Source organism: Bos grunniens, chromosome 23, assembly GCF_055505025.1.
Source record: "Bos grunniens cultivar Pamir isolate PY7600 chromosome 23, Bosgru_T2T1.0, whole genome shotgun sequence".
In the NCBI taxonomy this organism is placed as follows: Eukaryota; Metazoa; Chordata; class Mammalia; order Artiodactyla; family Bovidae; genus Bos; species Bos grunniens.
Window position 1 is genome coordinate 26,079,310 of NC_141187.1, and position 18,758 is coordinate 26,098,067.

Consider the following 18,758-nt stretch of genomic DNA (forward strand, 5'->3'; position numbering starts at 1 on the left):
GTAGCCTGGAGTCAGGATTCACGGGTTTATCCCTGGGAATGAGTTGTTCTGGGATTAGACATGATTTAGTGCCTTTCAGTTCTGGCACTCTGTACCTGGTCCCTTCAGATACTTAAGCCCGGCAAATCCTGGGTTTTACCAGGATGCTGGTCTCCGCACCACATCTAGATAACGTCGTAGATGGTACCATGTAATGAAGGGTGCTCGGGCTTTGAAACCAGACAAACTCGGACTCTAACCTTTGCACCTCACTTAGGAGTTGAGTCTGTGGAAAACTCCTTCGCCTCTCCGAACCTTAGCTCCCTCCGCTGAAAATAGGGTCAATCTGCTGGAGAGTACGTAAAAGGCCTGCTGGAGAAGCCCCACAAACGCCCCTTAAATGAAGCAATCTCTATACTGGTTAAAAATCTTTTGCCATCTGGAATCCCCGTTACACCCAGGTCCACGCCCAGTCTCGCTCCGTCCGGCCGGGGGCAGCAGGCTCCAGTCCCAGGATCAGGGCCAGGACCGAAAGCCCGGCCGCCGGAGCGAGTGGCCGGGTCCCGAGCGAGTGACCAGGTGTGGCCGCCGCCTGAGATGCTACAGCGCCGGCACTGCAGGTGGTACAGCCAAGTAACAATCTCCGCTGTACCGGGAGGGCACCGGCCGGATACCAGCCGGGTAGGACACCGGCCGGGTAGGACCCCGGCCGGATAGGACCGAGCTGCGGAGGAAGGGATGCTGAGCATGCGCGTGCGGAGGCGGGGCCGGTGCTTCCTGGAACCAGCAGCCCCGCCCAGTGCTGGGAGGTGAGCTCTCAGAGAGGGAAGGCTCTGACGGCGAGGTTAGCTTCTCGGTTCCAGGTACGAAGTTTTCCCTTAGCTGTCTCCCAACTTTTTTCTTTTCAGCCGCGGGGAGAGCTTAAGGCTGCAGGTGAGCTGTACATCTGGCTGTACCTTGAGATCTTTCTGCCCGTAATTTTCATGCAAAGGTGCAGAAATAGGCAGATAACGATGCCGAGAAACTTGGGAAGATTTTCCAGGGGGTGGAGTCTCCTCTTCCGGGGATCGCTTCTCTCCTTTTTCTGGGAAGTCCCCGAATTTCTTCCTTCCAAGGTCCTGAATCTCCTACCTGTCCTCCCTCCTCCTTTCCCGGAGCTAGGGAGAGATGGAGAAAGGGTTGGGGCCCTTGGATCATCGCAGAAATGCTTGGTAAGGTTTCAAACCTTCCCAGCACCACCCAGACTTCACTCGAAAATGTCTTTCAAGCCCCAAGGAGTTCAAAGGTAGGTAATTATTGATACTCAGCATATGGAAATGCTTTTTATATAATAGCTTAGGGACATCTCTTTGTGGGTTCTCCAAATGTTGGAGGGCTAGGGACAAGGCAGGTCCCTGTCACCTAGTTTTGTGCGCTGAGCAGTAAATCGTTTTGCTGCATTGCACCCAAGATGCTTTCTGGCCTTTCCAAGGGGTGGGCACTGCATTTGTGATGGGAGCACGTGATGCATCGCGCACACCATCTTCATTCCCGTCCCCGCCTTGTTAACGCAGCCTCTGGATTTCCTGTGTGATTCTGAGCAAATCAAACCGTCCTGCAACGGAAAAGGAGCGACAGGGAGAATTGCCTTTTGTTTGGATTTTCGCTGTAAACCCTTACAAGAGTTGAGAATAGATTTCTTTTGGCTCCTTAGAACAACACTCGGCTCCCTAAGGATATGAAGGGCTTTTTCCTGGCAATAGAGCTATACCGAGGGTAGGTCGGTTTCAGAGTATCTTAAGGCGGAAGTTATTCCTGAGTTTAGTCCTCAAGGACCTTGACTGGTGCAGAGGAGAGAGCTCAACGGAAGTGACTGTACATCAGGGCCCCAAGAGAGGATCAGAGAAAAAACTGGGGAGCTTTGAGGAGGGAAAGGAACCAGCCTTCCACAGCAGGTGATTGACTTAAGGAAAAAACTAGGTTCCTAAGTTACCACCTGATGATGAGTGATCTCTCTCATAACTTCACCTCTGTATGTAAGGATGTTTCCTGACTGTATGTTGGTCATCTTAAACTGAATATGTTGTTTCCCTGTCTCAGGAAACAGCATCCCCGCTAGTGGTCCAAGCCAGAGACTTATCCCTTCCCTACTCCCCGCCCAACCCCACTCCCCCACTCCGGGCTTGTTGACTCAACCCCCTGACCTGTCCACCTCACTCCACTCTCATTTCTCCAGGCCAGACCACCATCACCTCTTGCTTGGCTTATTGCATCAGTCTCCCAGCCCATCTTTACCATACTCCCTTTACAGGGCTTCCAGGAGTAGTCCGGCCCTTACTCACCAGCGCCTGCTCTTTTCACACCCCTTGCACTTCTCTCCATTTTAAAACCACACCATGCTGTCTCATGCCACTAGGCTTTTGTAGGTGTCCCTCTTCTGCGTAGGACACACTCTTCCTTGCCAGACTCCTCCCTTGCTTTACTCCTGCCGGCCTCAAGGCCCCAGCTGGGTCCCTGCTTCCTCGCAGAATGAAGCTTAGGCTGCCAGCCTGGGAGGGTGAAGCTCCTGGTTATAGGGCCTGTGCCTCTCCTCCGAGGGCTCCCTCAGGCAGCTGCGGCCTTCCCGGTGCTGCGCTGGAAGTCCTGGAAGACCAGGGCTGTGTCCATCAGTGGGGCTTTCCATCTCTTCCTGCTGCCTCCACATAGAAGACACCCAAGAGATAGTCATTGATGTAATTGAGTATATATGCAACTTATATCAGTAATATTATGGTTTGAGTCTATGAATGCCTGCATCATAAATCACCCTGCCTCAGTTGATTTCTCATTGTGCTGAAGTAGTATAGCCCTTGTTCACATCAAGCTTAAAAATGGGTGTAAGAGTGAAAGGGAGGAATCATCATTTGAACAGCTAATATTTGTTGGGTGTTCAGTGTGTCCCAGGCATGGGTTCTGAGTGCCTTACAGCGTTAACTCATTTCATCACCACAGCAACTCTGTGAGGTAGGTATTTTTATTATCCCTGCTTTACAGATGGAGAAACTGAGATACAGAGAGATTAAGGAACGAGCCTAACATTACACGTTGGTGAAGCCAAGCATACACCGTGGAATGTGATGGGCTCCTTGAGAAAGACAGGAAGTAGGAGTGGACGTGAGGTGTTCACAGGGCTAAGGGTAATAGGTCTCCAGGTGGAAGACAGTGCAGTGTGGGCTAAGCCACGAGGCCAAGAAGTGCTTAACCCAGAATTCAAAACTTTCAGGAACTTCAGTCTCACTTGTACGTTCATTCTTTTGGCAGCTAACTTTGTTTTTGGAAGTACTACTGATAAGGAATGAAACTTCTCTGAGTCTGCTATCTTGGTTCTGCTGTGTGACCTCAGGGCTGCTACTTGCCTTTTCTGTGCTTTAGTTGCCTTATCTGCAAAGTGGATAATGATAGTACTTACCTCCTAGGGTCGTGGTGATAATTAAATGAGTTGATACATATAAGGCCTTACAATGGTGTCTGGCACGTGGTAACTGCTCAGGAATGACATCCTTATTATGATTTATCCATGGTTTTGGAACACACGTCCTTCCTTCTTCTATATTCAGCCCCACTGGACCACTTCTTGGGCATCAACAACCATCCTGTTTTAATTCTTCATCCCACAGACATTGAGAATTTTCCATCGTTGCCTCCTTTTCAGCGCCATCACCTCCTGTGCCTTGGGCTCCCAACCCCAGACCCTTCCTCACAGTAAGTGCTAGCTTACCCTCCTTTTCCATTCTTCTGGGCGAGTTTGTTACCAGTTGCTGCAGAGAATTAAAGACCAGGTTAACCTAAATGGCAAACAGTGAGAAAATTGTGAAAATACAAAAAATTCTCATATACCATTCCTCATGTATACAAAGATAACTGTTTTTCCCAGGGAGAAAAATAGAGATGTAAAAAGATGTGCAGTCACTGCCAGGAATCTTAGAATAATAATTAAAAAGAAAAACTCTAGAGCTTATCCTGTCTATTCCCCTCACTTTGGGGGAGTTGGCCTTTTAGGGATGGGGCATGGTCCAGGGTCCAGCAGCCACTAGTGACCAGAGGCCATGTGTCCAGCCTGTAGCCAGCACTCCTTCTTTTACGTCTTGGAGAATTCCAGGCAGGATTTCCATGGAGTTTCTTCGAACTTTTCACCCATGGGTGTTTCAGCTGCTTCTGTGAGGCCTGCAGGATCTCACGGTCACTCAGTTAACTTCCTGTCAGGACTGCATTGCATTGCATCCTTCAGTGGTTTCCCATGGACCAAGTGTGGGTGTCTCTGCCACCACAGGAGAACTGTCTCACAACAAAGCAAAGAGCACGTTGAAAGGGAATCAGTCAACAAGCACACGTCCTTGTTACCCCTTTCCTGTTCTTAGGTGTGAAGAGGAGCGGGTACAAAAAAGAAAGAATTACAAGATAGAGTTAAGGTCAGGGATGTTAGAAGAGCAGACGCTCCAGACCAGGTGGACGGTGCAGGTGGGAGTGGTTAAGGGGGTTAGGGATGTGGCTGGGAAGGGGCGTGGTTAAGGAGGCTAGGGGTGTGGCTAGAAGGGGCGTGGTTAAGGTGGTTAGGGGTGTGGTTGAGATGGGGCGTGGTTAAGGAGGTTAGGGGTGTGGCTGAGAAGGAAAGTAGGTTCAGAGGGAGATGGTGCGTAGAGAATGTTGGTCGGGGAGAAGGGGGCAAGTTCCAGGCACGGGAGTGCAAAGTGAACATGGCAGGGTCACTGCCCCGCTAGGAGACCAGGCTAACCAGAGCAGAAGTCTTGCTGGGGAGTGGGAAAGGCGTCCCCAACTGAGAGGACAGCAAGTTTTGGCAGACAGGAAAGGAAAATCAGCCTCAGGTGTCTCCCTGAGTGATCTTGAGAGTGATGAGGGTGAGGGGGACGGCGGCTGAGTGTTGGGAGAGGGGGAAGATCCAGCTGCCCTTTTCTTAGTGAACTAGAGAAATTAATTTATATAATTCTGTGGAATGCACATCATTTTTATATACATTTGCTCCCCCAGACTCTTTTTATTTGTAAAATATGTCCCTTCCCCCTTGCTTTAGACTTAAACCTTGCCAATGGACCTGATTGGTTTTGGTTATGCAGCCCTGGTGACGTTCGGAAGCATTTTGGGATATAAGCGGAGAGGTGAGGCCAAACCAGATTTTTCATCAAAAGGACCTGGTGGGAGGTTGTGCTGGGATCATCTGAGGAGTCTATAATATAAATAGGACATGAAGTCCTCAGGTGGCTGAGGACCAGCATGTGGTGGGAGGATTCGGGGAAGGAGGCGGGTTCCCTGCGGCTGGGTGAACAGAGCCTGTCATTCCAGAGCCTGGGCGTCTGGGTCTCCCTTCATCTGTTAATATCAGTTGCATAATTGACCTAAACTCCTCAGGGCTACTCACTTATTATCAGATGAGTTTGTTTTTTTGTTACATACTCATAGTGTCAAAAGGGCTTCCCTTGTGGCTCAGGCTGGTAAAGAATCTGCCTGCAATGTGGGAGACCTAGGTTCGATCCCTGGGTTGGGAAGATACCCTGGAGAAGGGAACAGCTACCCACTCCACTTTTCTGGCCTAGAGAATTCCATGGACTGTATAGTCCATGGGGTCGCAAAAGTGTCAAAAAACAGAATTATGTTGATATTGTGTGTTGCAACAGAAAATTTGTTCAATACTTAGATATAATATCTGAAGTAGTCTCTTCATCTCTGTCCCAAGATGGAGAAAACACCCAGTTGATAAAAGACTTTCATGGAGAAAAAATGAAAGGCCAAGTTTTCTATTTTAGTTTGTTTAAGGTAAATGCATTTATATAATCACAGTGTCCCAAATTTCTCTTTCTTATTTTTGTAAGAAATTCATAAAATGAAGTTATATTTTGAAGACTGTTTTATTAGTGACATTGGAGGACTTGAATTTCAGGTCTATATGGTTTTGAAAGTTACTTCTTTTAGTGATTTTTTGCTGTTGCTGCTGCTAAGTCCCTTCAGTTGTGTCTGACTCTGTGCGACCCCATAGATGGCAGCCCACGAGGCTCCCCCGTCCCTGGGATTCTCCAGGCAAGAATACTGGAGTGGGGTGCCATTTCCATCTCCAATGCATGAAAGTGAAAAGTGAAAGTGAAGTCGCTCAGTCGTGCCCAACTCCTAGCGACCCCATGGACTTCAGCCCACCAGGCCCCTCTGTCCATGGGATTTTCCAGGCAAGGATACTGAAGTGGGTTGCTATTGACTTCTCCGAGTGATTTTTTGAGGTGTGGGTAAAAAAGAGAGCTTGTGTGTGTGTGTGTGTTGGGGTTGCTGGAGGGTGTGGCAGGAGAGGGTTACTTTAGTTATAAGACATCTTCCACTTGTTGCCTGAAGAATTAAGCTAGAACCTAGTGCACGTGGCTTCGGTTTCTGGATGGGTGTGTGTGTGTGTATGTGCATTGCTGTAATGGTTCTTAACCCTGCTGCAATCTGAATTTTCTGTAGATGTTTTAAAAAACAGAGATGCCTTGTAACTGAATCACTTTGCTGTACATCAGTAACTAATACAGCACTGTAAATCAATTATATTTCAATAAAAACAAATGATACATTGAAATCTCTCTCCCCCAAAAAAACCCCAGAGGTGCCTTGACCCTAGAGATTCCAATCTGATAGATTCTAAATAGAGTGAGTGCCTTGAAGTGGGGACTATATGTCTTAGTCACAGTATCACTGGTATGTACCCTCTTGCTCCCTACCCCGGGCAGAGGAAGTCCTCTCTGTCTGTCCCAGTGCCGGGGGCAACACTGGGCGGGTACTGGGTGGGGAAGGGGATGGGTTGGCAGCTGGTTAGCTGAATCAGAGACCGGGTTTTTCCTGTTACTCATTGTGGTCCTGATCCACCTGTGAGTCGTGATGTGTTAAGGCTGGAAGCTTTGTTAATTATTCAGGACAGAACCACTGCTTGGTTTGCATAGGACCCCCTCTACCTCCATGAGTTGAAAACATCATTTATCTTATTTTTATCATCACAACCTGAGAGTGAAATAATAGAAGCAAAGAGAATAGGGGGAATAAAAGAGGGGCATAAAGAAGTTAGGTAATTGTCTAAGATCATGCAGTTGCCATTGGAAGTGCTACTCCAAGGCAGGCTTTATCTCCACACCCATCCCTCCCATTGCTGTGTACTTGGGGTTCTGCATGAAGCAGTCGTTTCTTAGAAACTGTCCGTGGATAGCTGATACATGATTTGGCAGTTACAGTGCCCAAGAAGAAACACATTTTTTCCACGTGTTGCATATATCACACATTAAGTGATAAAGGCATGTCTTCATTTGCGGATTTTCTATCTGAACCCTTACTTTTTTTTCCCCCTCCAGGTGGTGTTCTGTCTCTGATTGCTGGTCTTTTTGTTGGATTTTTGGCTGGCTATGGAGCTTACCGTGTCTCCAATGACAAGCGAGATGTAAAGCTGTCACTGTGTAAGGCGTTTTTTCCCTGGTTATGCAGAATCAAAGCTTGGGGGTAGCTTTTTAATACCCAGCCCAGGTGTCCTAGGAAATACTGGTGAGTTGGCAGGTGGCAAAATGCTTGTGTGGAGATGGAACGCTATTCTTGTTCCTTTCTACACAGACCCGATCAAAAGTAATGACGTTGCTGCCAGGACTCAGAAGAATATTTCTGTAAAGTTTGTTACTAGGAAGAGAAAATAAAATTAGAAAAAATGAGGAGTTAGGTCTGAATTTTCTGCTAACCCTCCTAAATGCACGTTAGCATGGTTTTTATTATTGTGAAAATATCTAAAAAGAGACAGTCTTGGATTGTTTTATTGAATTTACAAACTGCTTTTAGATCCCACTTTGCCTTAAGACTGAACCTAGAAAAGCAAGGCTGGGCTCCCCTGACTGTCCAGTGATTAAGACTTTGCCTTCTAAGGCAGGGGGTGTAGGTCTGAACTTCTGGTCGTGGCACTAGCTCCCACATGCTGCAACTAAGACCTCGCACAGCCAAATAAATACATATTTTTAAAAATGATACACATATATTGGGCATTTTATTCATATGCACTTAAACAGTTAATGTACTTTATTGCCAGTCATGTTGATTTGTGTATCAGCAAGTGATTTTGCCTTTAAAGTTGTTCTTAAATTGTGATATCAATGGCCTAGTCTCTTACATAATCTTTCATCTAGTGGTTCAGCTCCTAAAAGGCTGGTGTGTGCTTCTGAATTTGTATTATTATTAGACTGTTGTTATATATTTTGTCTCCAAGCATTCATTTTTTTGAAAATGAAATACTACAAAATAAAGTCAGCCTTTTCCTACTATTATTTTATTAATCAGGTCTTACTTTAAAGATTCACTTTAGAAACTGATTCTTTTCCTTCCGTTTATTGGAAGTCTCCTGTGAGTCTAGGCATACTGCCTAGTATTCCCGAGGAAACTTGGAAAAGATACAGTCCTGGCCTTCCCAGGAGTGTTCTATAAATAGAAATTTAAGTTAGAAAAACACACTTTTTCTTTTCAAGATATTTCAGTAATGGATTTTAACATGCTTGTTTACTCAGAAACCTTTTTGATTAGCTAATTTATAAAGTATTTTGACAGAACACTTTATCTTTTCAAGAACATAGCAACTCAGTACCAACACATAATCATTGTTATATTAGAAAGCTGAAATCAAATCCGTCTGTTTCACAAGCAAGTACTGATAACATGTTTGAGGGGTTCATGCACTGGTCTGTTTTTTAGTTACAGCTTTCTTCCTGGCCACCATAATGGGGGTGAGATTTAAGAGGTCCAAGAAAATCATGCCAGCTGGACTGGTTGCAGGTTTAAGGTAAGAAAAACCTATTTTGATCTATTCTTTCCTCTGCTGTCATTTTGAAGTGCTGAATTTTGAGCAGAAGTCAGTTTTAACTTGAAAGGTCAAAGTACTTTTTATTACAGTCAGCATGACTATAAAACCTTCAAACATCATCCGTTCTGGAGAAGGCAATGGCAACCCACTCCAGTACTCTTGCCTGGAAAATCCCATGGGCAGAGGAGCCTGGTAGGCTGCAGTTCCATGGGGTCACAAAGAGTTGGACACGACTGAGCTACTTCACTTTCGCTTTTCACTTTCATTCATTGGAGAAGGAAATGGCAACCCATTCCAGTGTTCTTGCCTGGAGAATCCCAGGGACAGGGGAGCCTGGTGGGCTGCCATCTGTGGGGTCACACAGAGTCGGACACGACTGAAGCAATTTAGCAGCAGCAGCTGCAGCATCCATTCAATCAGTTGCTGACATTTATGTGCCTGGGAATGTTTTTATCAAATACACTTAGTGTTGCTATAGTATCTGATCACATGTACACAATTACCTTTTTTCAGAATAAAGAATTAAAATCAGCCTCATTTTTTCTCAGGATTTACCTGTCTGAGACAGTAAATGTATTCATTTAAATCTGATCTCTCTCTTAGAGAGTTCAACAGTGACAGTCTCTCACAGTTACTTTGAGTTTTTAAGGGAGAAAACTTAATATTTTTAAAAAAGATAAACAGGGAGCTTCACATTTCTCTTAATCTCAGTAATTCTTTCCATGAGATTAAGCACATTCCCAAGTAAAAATTTGTGCATAACATTTTAAATTCTTCTTGGAAGCTGCATTTATATGTTGAAAGCTATCAATGTGTTCATTTTCTTTGATGTAGGTTTTCACTTTTGGCAATTTATGCTAAAAAAATAATGAGATATATCCAAAGACTGATGTCTATTGCAACTCTGTGTCTAGTTGAAGATATGATGAACTGAAAAATTAGAAGCAGCTTGAAAATTAACCAGTAAGGAAATGGTTCAATAATTGTTTTGTCCACTTAGTGGAATATTGAGCAAGCATTGCATCTCATATTTTCAAAAACCATTTAGTGATGTTCGAAAATATTAATGACAAAATAGGAGATGAAAACAGAATAAACAACCAAATATAGTGTGATCTCAATTTTTTGGAAGTCTGTGTATAGAAAAACAAGATAGGAAGGAAATACTTCAAATACTTCATGTTAGTAATCTCTAGGTGGTAATGGAATGAGAAATTTTCTGCTTTCTACTTTTCAATCGAATTTTCTAGCGTGGCTAGATACAATGTTTATGATTTGGAAACAAAAGTGTGATTATACAGGCCTGATTTCTAATGAGGGTCCCGTTCTAATGATGGTACTTGGTGGTGGAAAGTCAAAGTAGGGTTTACAGGTTAAAAAGACAAGACTCCAAGCTTGGAAAGTAGCTGAGATTGTAATAATAACACAAAATTGCCCCTTGCTGAGTTTTTCAAGCTCCTTGCCTTTACTATCTATTGAAAATTTTGTTTCCTAACATTTCTCTTATGAAAGTTCAGCCCAAATTCTCAGAACATTAAATTCTGATTTTTCTCCTTCACTTAGTGAACATTTTTTAAGTGGCCAGTTCAGTCACATCTGGGAAGTTCAAGTACAGGGATCCTGAGAGCATCTCTGGCCCAGGGAGTAGCAGCAGAGCCGCACCCTGGAAGCCAGGGTCTCGTACCACACAGGTTAGGTGGGCATGTGGGCCTTCTCTCGCCTCCTGAGTCACCTCCCCTGGCCTGTCTTGTTTTAATCCAGCCTCTTGATGATCCTGAGACTTGTCTTACTGCTGCTTTGAGAAGCCAGAGAAAGTGAAAACTAAATCTGAGTCGTTCTGCTCTAATGGCCAGAAGCCTACTGTTTGTACTGAAAAGATAAATTCCAGTGTGGAATGTTCAGTGTGGTCTTATTTTATGTTGGAAACTACCCAAGAAACACTGTCGCCTCTAATATGGACACTAGTTTGAGGGATTTTTGGGTTTTTTTTTAATGAATAGTTTAACCGTTTTCTAATTGTTAGATTCTGATTTCATTAAAGATATTTTAATGAAATTGTGATGTACATCATAAATTGTGATGTACTCTTTGATTTTCTATGTCATGTTTTATAGATGGTGGTTCCAAATACTCATGTCTGGAGTAAGTTTGAACTATAAACTATAACTTATCAGATGATGGAATGCCCTAAGCGGGCTTCATAGAATGCTCTTGTATCTATTTGTCATTTGTGTTATATTCGATTTTTTTCCCCATTTTAATTATATTTCTGCCAGTGGTTTTTTTTTTTCTTTAATAAACTTCATCCCCAGCACACTCTGTACAAATATTATGTATTCAGTATTCAAATAAAAGACCTGTTTTAAGCCTGTTTCTCTCATTTTAAAGTCTTCTCTATATCCTTATCATCTTTGATAGTATTTTTCCCAAGGATTCTATCTTACTCCCTTTATAATAACAGAAAATAAATAAAAGTTTAAATGTTTACAATTTGGAATAATAAAAAATATTAAGAAAATATACTGATACATGGCTCCCTGATTGTCATTCCTTAATATTTTATGTTAAATAGTGTTAAACCACTGAGGACATCAGATCACCCTCATTCTATACTGTGAAGATCAACTACAATTAATTAACTACCATTCTCAAAACCAACAGCAAGAAACATCTCTATTTCCAGGGAATCCTGCCATTTTCAGAAGACAAGACAGATGCAAAGATGAAAAAAAAAATCTGTCTTCCCCTTATTCACTTACAAAATATTTTCAATATTATTGCATAAGTTATAGGAACTCATTGTAGACAAATCAGAAAATATGGACAAGCTAAAAACATCTGTCCTCCTTACCGGCCTTTTTTCTCAGATTGAGCAGGTGTTTAATAGATGTGCATTTTTCCTTGTGGCTATGTCTTAATGAGTAGAAACTGTAGAAATTGGGTACTTAATTACGTTTAAAAAGAATCCTGTGTGAGAGTGGCTTGTGTGTGAGGGCGTCTCTTCTTTTTTCCCCTCTAATCTTTGTTTTCACAAAATAAGTTCTCTTTCACACTACTACATATAAAATAGGTAACCAACAAATACCTACTGTATAGCACAGGGAACTATATTCAGTATTTTGTAATAATCTGTGATGGAAAATAATCTAAAAAAAGATGATAACTGAATAACTTTGCTGTATACCTGAAACTAACACAGCATTGTAAATCAACTATATTTCAGTAAGTTTTTTAAGAAAAACAATACAACTCCAAATAAGTTATCTCTGGGTCTGCTCGTGATGCCCAGTATTAAGGCTTTCTCTCCACCTCCTCTTCTTCTGTGTCCCAAAACTTTCTCATTTCAGACAGTTGGTGGTGGGGATCCCCCTCTTTCTCTTTCACATATTTTCACCAGCAAAAGAAAAAAAGGGGAGCAGGGAGGAGCTGACATAGTCACCTTGGTGCTCTTCTACAATCCTTCGTTTGATTCTTGGGAAGCCCAGAGACATTAAGTGATTTTCCTAAAGTCCCTAAGCTAAAGGGTGGGAAGGACCAGAGCTGTGATCGCTTCTCTCCAAGCCCACCACCTTCTGGATACTCTCATCTTAGCAAATGTCTAATTTGTATTTAACTACTTTTGATAGGAAGAAGCCATGTTCCAAAATTAATAACAAATACAAGAATACAGATAGGGGTAACCAAAATAAACCAAAGCTTCCCCCCAAAGCATTTTCCCCTAAATTTAAAGATTACCTGTGACTTTTATGAAGTGTGATTTGGAAAAAAAAAAAAAAAAGCATATGTTCCTGATTTCAATTTCTCCTAAAATTTCTCATGTCAGGAACTGCAGGCTAATTTTTTGCTGTCTGGTTTGGCAAGACTCCAGAAGCTCCCAGAGTGGAGCCCAGTCTAAAATTCCAATGAGGCCATTCTTGTTACCTTGTTAGGCCTTACGGGCAGCTGGGGAAGAGGGGAGAGGGCAGCTGTGAACCCCGCCAGGCCCAGGGGTGCACAGTCTGGGTGGGGCCATGAAACATTCTGGGATGCATCAAAAGTCCAAATAGACACCGTCAAAAGAATTTTCTGGTATATTAAGATTGAGTTTCTCCAGATCACCCAGAAAAGTTTTCCCAGCAGAACTTTGTTTTACAAAAATGATGTGTTTTTCTCAAGTTTTCAATGTGCTTACAGGCTTACTATATGAGGGCTTACTATCTGCAGGGGCTCCAAAGATAAAGTGCAGCTGTTTTGGCAAAGTTGTGTATGCTAGAGCATGATGATTCAACTTCTGAAAATTTGCTATGACACATTGTAAGGGAAATTTGAGCACAGAAGAAGAATATTGACTAGGAACTTTCTTCTAACCCTGGCCGGCTCGGATGGTACCAACGCTGAAAATAAAAACCATAAGGAAATCAGAAGACCCAGGAAGAGCATCACATAGCTCAGATTTGGCCCTTCCCCTATTTGAAAAAATTAGGTCATCAGAAGAAGAAATGACAAGTTAAACGCTATTTTTTATACTAAGTATTTTTTTTTATTGTTCCTTAACATTAAGAAACAGTTGCCTGTTTCTTAACATTGTTGAGACACAGTTAAACACAGTACTTGGCTGATAAGAATGAGATGAAAAGCATTGTGTCCCTTTTTTCCTTCCCTCCCTCCCTTCCTTCCTTTGTTAAAATCACTGCACCACCTTGGATAAGCTCAGTATCAACAATCAGTTACCACAGACTTTGGGCACTTATTTAAAAACACTGAGTCATTCATTCACAGCTCAACATTTAAAGAATAAGTGGTAAAAACTGCTTTTTGTTTGGGTATCATATAAAGAGTTTTCTACAACTGCTCCCTAAGTAAGTGCCTAATAACCCCCTGAGATCAAAGTAATTTTCTTATGCTGTTATTTTTTTTTTTTTTTGGTCGCATTGCAGCACGTGGGATCTTAGCTCCCAACAGAGATTGAACCCATGTCCTCTGCACTGGGAGCACAAAAGCGCGGAATCTCAACCACTGGATTGCCAGGGAATTCTCGGCCCCCATCCTTTGAATACATTTACAATTCATTTATTTTACAAGTTTTACAAATTATACCAGCATACTTATCCGTGAAACTCCAGAAAGCTAACGAGTCTAGTTGAGTTGGCAAATCCACACTCTGACTGGTTTTTCAGTTTTCTCTTCATCCTTTTTCTGGTGCAGAAGCAGATGAGTTTTTTCTTCTTCAGTTCAAGCTATGCTTTCAAATAGCTACAGTGTGAAATTGTACCTCCCAAAATACTGTATCATCTGGCAAAAGCTTATGGAAGAAAGCCAGACATTGGATTCTCACTTCATTTAGAATAAGATCCAAATTCCTTGACAGGACTGAAGGAGCGTGTCATCTGCCATCTGTCGCCCCTTCTCATTCTACAGGTGGCTCAGATGGTAAAGAATCTGCCTGCAGTGCAAGATACCCGGGTTCAATCCCTGGGTCGGGAAGACCCTCTGGAGAAGGATATGGCTAAACCCACTCCAGTATTCTTGCCTGGGGAATTCTATGGACAAAGGAGTCTGGCGGGCTACAGCCCACGGGGTCACAAAGAGTCGGACATAACTGAGCAACTAACACTTTCTTTCTTTCTCATGCCGGAAGCCACCCACACCCTCCAGTCATGCCTCCTTTGGCTTGGGGTACCAGACACTGCTTCCCACTCCAGGGCTTTGAAAATTCTGTTGTGTCCATCTGGAACCCTCTTGCCCAACTCCTTGCATGTCTGCTTCTTTCTTACATTGTGTCTCAGTTTAAATGTCACTTCCCCAGAGTGGCCTTCCCTCATCACCCACCTAAAGTAGAGCTCTCCGGCCTTCCCTGGTGCTCCTGTGGCTGAGACTCCACGTTCCCAATGTAGGGGGCCTGGGTTTGATTCCTGGTCAGGGAACTAGATCCCACATGCCACAACTAAGACCCAGAACAGCCAAATAAATAAATACATAATAACAAAAAATAAAAATACAAGTAGGGCTCTCACTGGGCAAAGGGTACAAACTTTCAATTATAGGATAAATAAGTTCTGAGGATCTGATGTGTAATGGTGACCCTAGTTGGTAACATGTGTGTTAGTTGCTCAGTCATGTCTGACTCTCTGCGGCCCCGTGGACTATAGCCCGCCAGGTTCCTCTGTCCATGAAATTCTCTAGGCGAGAATACTGGAGTGGGTTGCCATTTCCTTCTCCGTGGTAACATTATATTGTATTTTTAAAAAGTAAATACGTAAGGTGATGATGGATGTGTTAATTTGGTGGGGGCAACTGTTTCATGATGTATATCAAACATTTTAAAAATATTGTACAATTTCATTTGTCAATTATACTTTGTTAAAGCAGGAAAAGATAAAGCAGAGCTCTGCCCTCTCCTCCCCCTGCAACTCGTCTCTGGGACAGAGTCTGTTTGATTTGCTTCACATCCCTATCATGCGGCTCTTGGGTCTCATCCAGGTTGCCCTGCCACATACTGCATTTCTGCCCAACGTCAGACACTGGAGCCTTTTCAGAGCCTTATTCACAAGCCTGAGCTCCGGATGGGGGAGGGCTGTCACTGATAACGTGTTATTTATTTTGTGAAAATTCTGACCTTTTGAAATGAAGCAGGATTGGATGGGATCAGTGTGACAGCATGTTGGCAAGGAAGGCGTGTGAATCACGAAACTAAGAAAATGAGCGGTATGGACAACATGAATGCTGGAGTGATGGAGGGCGGGGGTCTGGCAGAAAGTTGCTGATAGAAGAGGAGACGGGGCCTGGATTTTCAGTGAAGAAATCAAAGAGGATAGATATGAGGCAAGACTTTTGAACTGTTAGAACTAATATGGTGATTAGTTCTTTCGGTAAGAAACCAAAGCTCAAGACTTTGGAGAGACGTCAAGTCAGCGCAAAGACTACTTGAGTTTTGGAAGTGACAGCAAAGAGGGAAGGAAATACCAACGGGAAAACCAGCCAGGGATGAAAGAGGACTTTTTTGGATTTGTTTTGAAGTGCTTGTTGTTGCTGTTGGTTTTGAGGGCTGGAGATATAGATGGATAAGGGGAGCAGGACAGGAGAGACCAAAGCCTGACTGTAATTAGACGACAACTTCCCAGGAGAGAGAGGCAGCCTGGGGGGAAGAGAGGAATTGTCCAGAATGACCATCACAGGATAGATTTGTGGGGTTTTACTTGCCTCCTTTAGTTTTAGCATCATATTCGGGGGTATAATTGCCATATAATAAACAGCACATAATTTAAGTGTACAACTGGATACGTGTGTGTGTTAGTCACTCAGTCGAGTCCAACTCTTTGTGACTCATGGACTGTAGCCTGCCAGGCTTTTCTGTCCATGAAATTCTCCAGGCAAGAATACTGGAGTGGATTGCCATTCCCTTCTCCCAGGGGTCTTCCTGACCCAGGGATCCAACCCTGGTCTCCTGCCTTGCAGGCAGATTCTTTACCATCTGAGCTACCAGGGAAGTCCAAGAGTTGACAGGTATAAACCCACGAAAGAATCATAGTCAATATGGTCTGTCCTCTGCCCTTGGACTCTTCCCCCTGCTCCTCCCCCACTACATGTTATTTTCTCGTCAAGATAAACTAGTTTGCATTTTCCAGAATTATATATAAATAGAATCATACAAGTGTTTTGGGGTTGTTTTTTTTTTTTTTGGTCTAGTTTCTTCCACTCAGTGTATCATTTTGAAATCCGACTATGTTGTTGGGTGTATTCATTCTTGTTTATTGCAAAGTAGTTGTGTTAGCTTTCTGTGGCCACTGTAACAGATGACCACACACTGGGTGGCTTTAAACAACAGAAATTTATTCCCTCTGGAGGCCTGAAATCAAGGTGTGGACAAGGTTGGTTCCTTTTGAAGACTCTGAGGAAGAATCTGTTCCGTGATGCTCTTCTAGCTCCTGTCGCTGCCAGTAGTCCTTGGGGTTCCTTGGCTTGTGGAAGCATCACTCTGATCTGTATCATAGAAACGGAGGAAGGAAAAGGACATGGAACAGAAGGACTGATGGAAGAAGGTGAAGAGATGAGGGCATAAGAAAAGTGTCAAGGGGAAGAGAGGAGAACGCTCCAACTTAGCCTTCCATCAGCAGTTTTAGTTTCTCTTGGGAGCAGTTTATGTGGATTTACGATTTTTTTAAATTTTTATTTATTTATTTTAATTGGAGGATAATTACAATATTGTGATGGTTTTTGCTGTACATCAACACAAATCAGCCACAGGTATACATGTGTTCCCCTCCCATCCTGAACCCCCCTCCCACCTCCCTCCCCACCCTACCCCTCTGGGTTGTCCCAGAGCACAGGCTTCAGAAAAAGCAATTTTTCTATTCCAGCAAGCAGATTACTCTTAACTGAAGAGGCCCCACCTACTCTGAGCAGTGAGTATGGCGGATGCCATGGCTGAACACTAGGTGGCGCACTTGCACTCCCTGGGCTGTGGCTGTGACACCCGCTTCTCCTGTTCTTGGGTGACTTCCCACAATTACAAATAAAACTGAGCCTTTTCATTTCTGTCCTGGATCTCAGACAGAGGTCTTTCCTAGATCTCTATTATTCCACTCATCTGCCTTTTGCGGCGCAAACCTTCTCAACAGGGCTGTCAGTGGCTGCCATCTCTATATCAAACTTCCCATGGGAACCTGCCCCCCACCCCCACCCCACCGTCAGACGTCTGTCTCAGCACCCTGCTGCCGTCTTCAGTCTCCAGCTGTGTGATGCCACACTTCCCTGCCTCACAGATGCCTCCTCCTCAGATTCCTTGGCTGGCCCCTTCCCTTCTAGGCCGTCTCCTCAATCAATCACTGTCCTTAGAGCTATGACTTCCGATGCCACGTCATAGATATTTGCTGTTTCCGTCTTGGTCTCTCCTGGACTGCTTACTCTGGGGGAAGTTAGTGGATCCATCAGGAGGACACTCAAGCAGCCCCGTGAAGAGGTGGACAAGGAGGTCTTCTACAGTAGCTGTGAGAGTCAACCATGTTGGCAGTGGATCCCCCATCCCCAGTCAAGCTTTCAGATGAGTGCAGACCCTGCTGAGGGCTTGACTACAGCCTCCTGGGAGATCCCAACCCAGAACAACCCAACTAAGTTGCTCCCAGATCCCTGACCCTCGTAAATTGTCTCGGGTAATAACTGGTCAGCTTGACTTCACTAAACTTTGGGGTGATTTGTTATGTAGCGGGAGATAACAGATACACCCATGCCTACCTCTCTGACCTCATCTTTCATAGTTTCTCACCATGCCTCCCACCATGCTTGCCTGCCTGCTGTGCCTGAAGTCCACCAAAGTTCTTCCTGACCAAGGCCCTGGTCCCTCTTGTTCAGATCCTATTACCCTGGGTCTTCTCATGCTGGCTTTTTCCAGTCAGTAAGGTCTTAGTCTGCTCTGACCACTCCTTTAGAGTTAACCATTGCCCCATCACCATCCATCACATTGCTCTTTTATTTTCCTTATATAATAGCATTCATCATTAAGCATAATTAACCTTTAAAATTGATTTATTTATTCATTATCTGAGCAGGAAAATGCTCATGTACCATTGCATCTTCTGTGCCTTGAAAAATGAAAGAAACAAAATAGATGCTCAGTAAACATTCACTAAATAAAACAGTGAATAAAAGCTTTTAAATATGTTTTATTGGAACCATAATCTTTAAGAGGATTTTATCAATTTCTGAGTCAAAGTCTAAATTTTTTTAAATGGGGTATGTTTGTCTGGCCTGTTGCCTTAGAATGTTGCAACTATGTTGAAAGCTTCAAAGGACAACATATTCAAACATAGCTGTAGAGTGCAGAGGGGAGGTGAGCAAAGACTGTGGGGATCACAATCAACACAGGTTAACCTTGTGCTGACACACGTGTCCAGGCAGCTCTGGTTGGAAGAATGTTTCAATACAGATTTGTTCTTTCAGAAGATTTTGGAAAATTGACAAGTTGCTATATATAATGGGCTTCCCT

At 43.6% G+C, this 18,758-nt stretch overlaps 1 protein-coding gene across 35 annotated transcripts; it reads left to right on the forward strand.

Annotated features, from left to right (window-relative positions):
• The first annotated feature begins 777 nt into the window (after window positions 1-777).
• Window positions 778-11,163, forward strand: TMEM14A (transmembrane protein 14A). 35 transcript variants are annotated; one of them, XM_086369087.1, is made up of 8 exons: window positions 778-912; window positions 1,141-1,264; window positions 3,615-3,699; window positions 4,356-4,455; window positions 5,027-5,111; window positions 7,317-7,418; window positions 8,689-8,776; window positions 10,361-11,163. In XM_086369087.1, exons 5-8 carry the CDS (start codon window positions 5,042-5,044, stop codon window positions 10,419-10,421), a joined length of 321 nt encoding a protein of 106 aa, XP_086225213.1. In that variant the 5' UTR covers window positions 778-912; window positions 1,141-1,264; window positions 3,615-3,699; window positions 4,356-4,455; window positions 5,027-5,041; the 3' UTR covers window positions 10,422-11,163. The 35 variants fall into 35 exon arrangements, with proteins under 35 accessions (XP_086225213.1, XP_086225233.1, XP_086225235.1 ...); XM_086369107.1 differs by having other exon boundaries at window positions 10,559-11,163; XM_086369109.1 differs by having other exon boundaries at window positions 3,650-3,699; window positions 10,559-11,163.
• The last annotated feature ends 7,595 nt before the right edge of the window (window positions 11,164-18,758 follow it).

Bases quoted from the DNA above. Each gene is read 5' to 3' on its own strand.
- TMEM14A (XM_086369087.1), top strand. From the start codon at position 5,042: ATGGACCTGATTGGTTTTGGTTATGCAGCCCTGGTGACGTTCGGAAGC. The intron at 5,112-7,316 runs GTGAGGCCAAAC...TTCCCCCTCCAG, and splicing joins TTTGGGATATAAGCGGAGAG to GTGGTGTTCTGTCTCTGATT. The intron at 7,419-8,688 runs GTAAGGCGTTTT...TCTGTTTTTTAG, and splicing joins AGATGTAAAGCTGTCACTGT to TTACAGCTTTCTTCCTGGCC.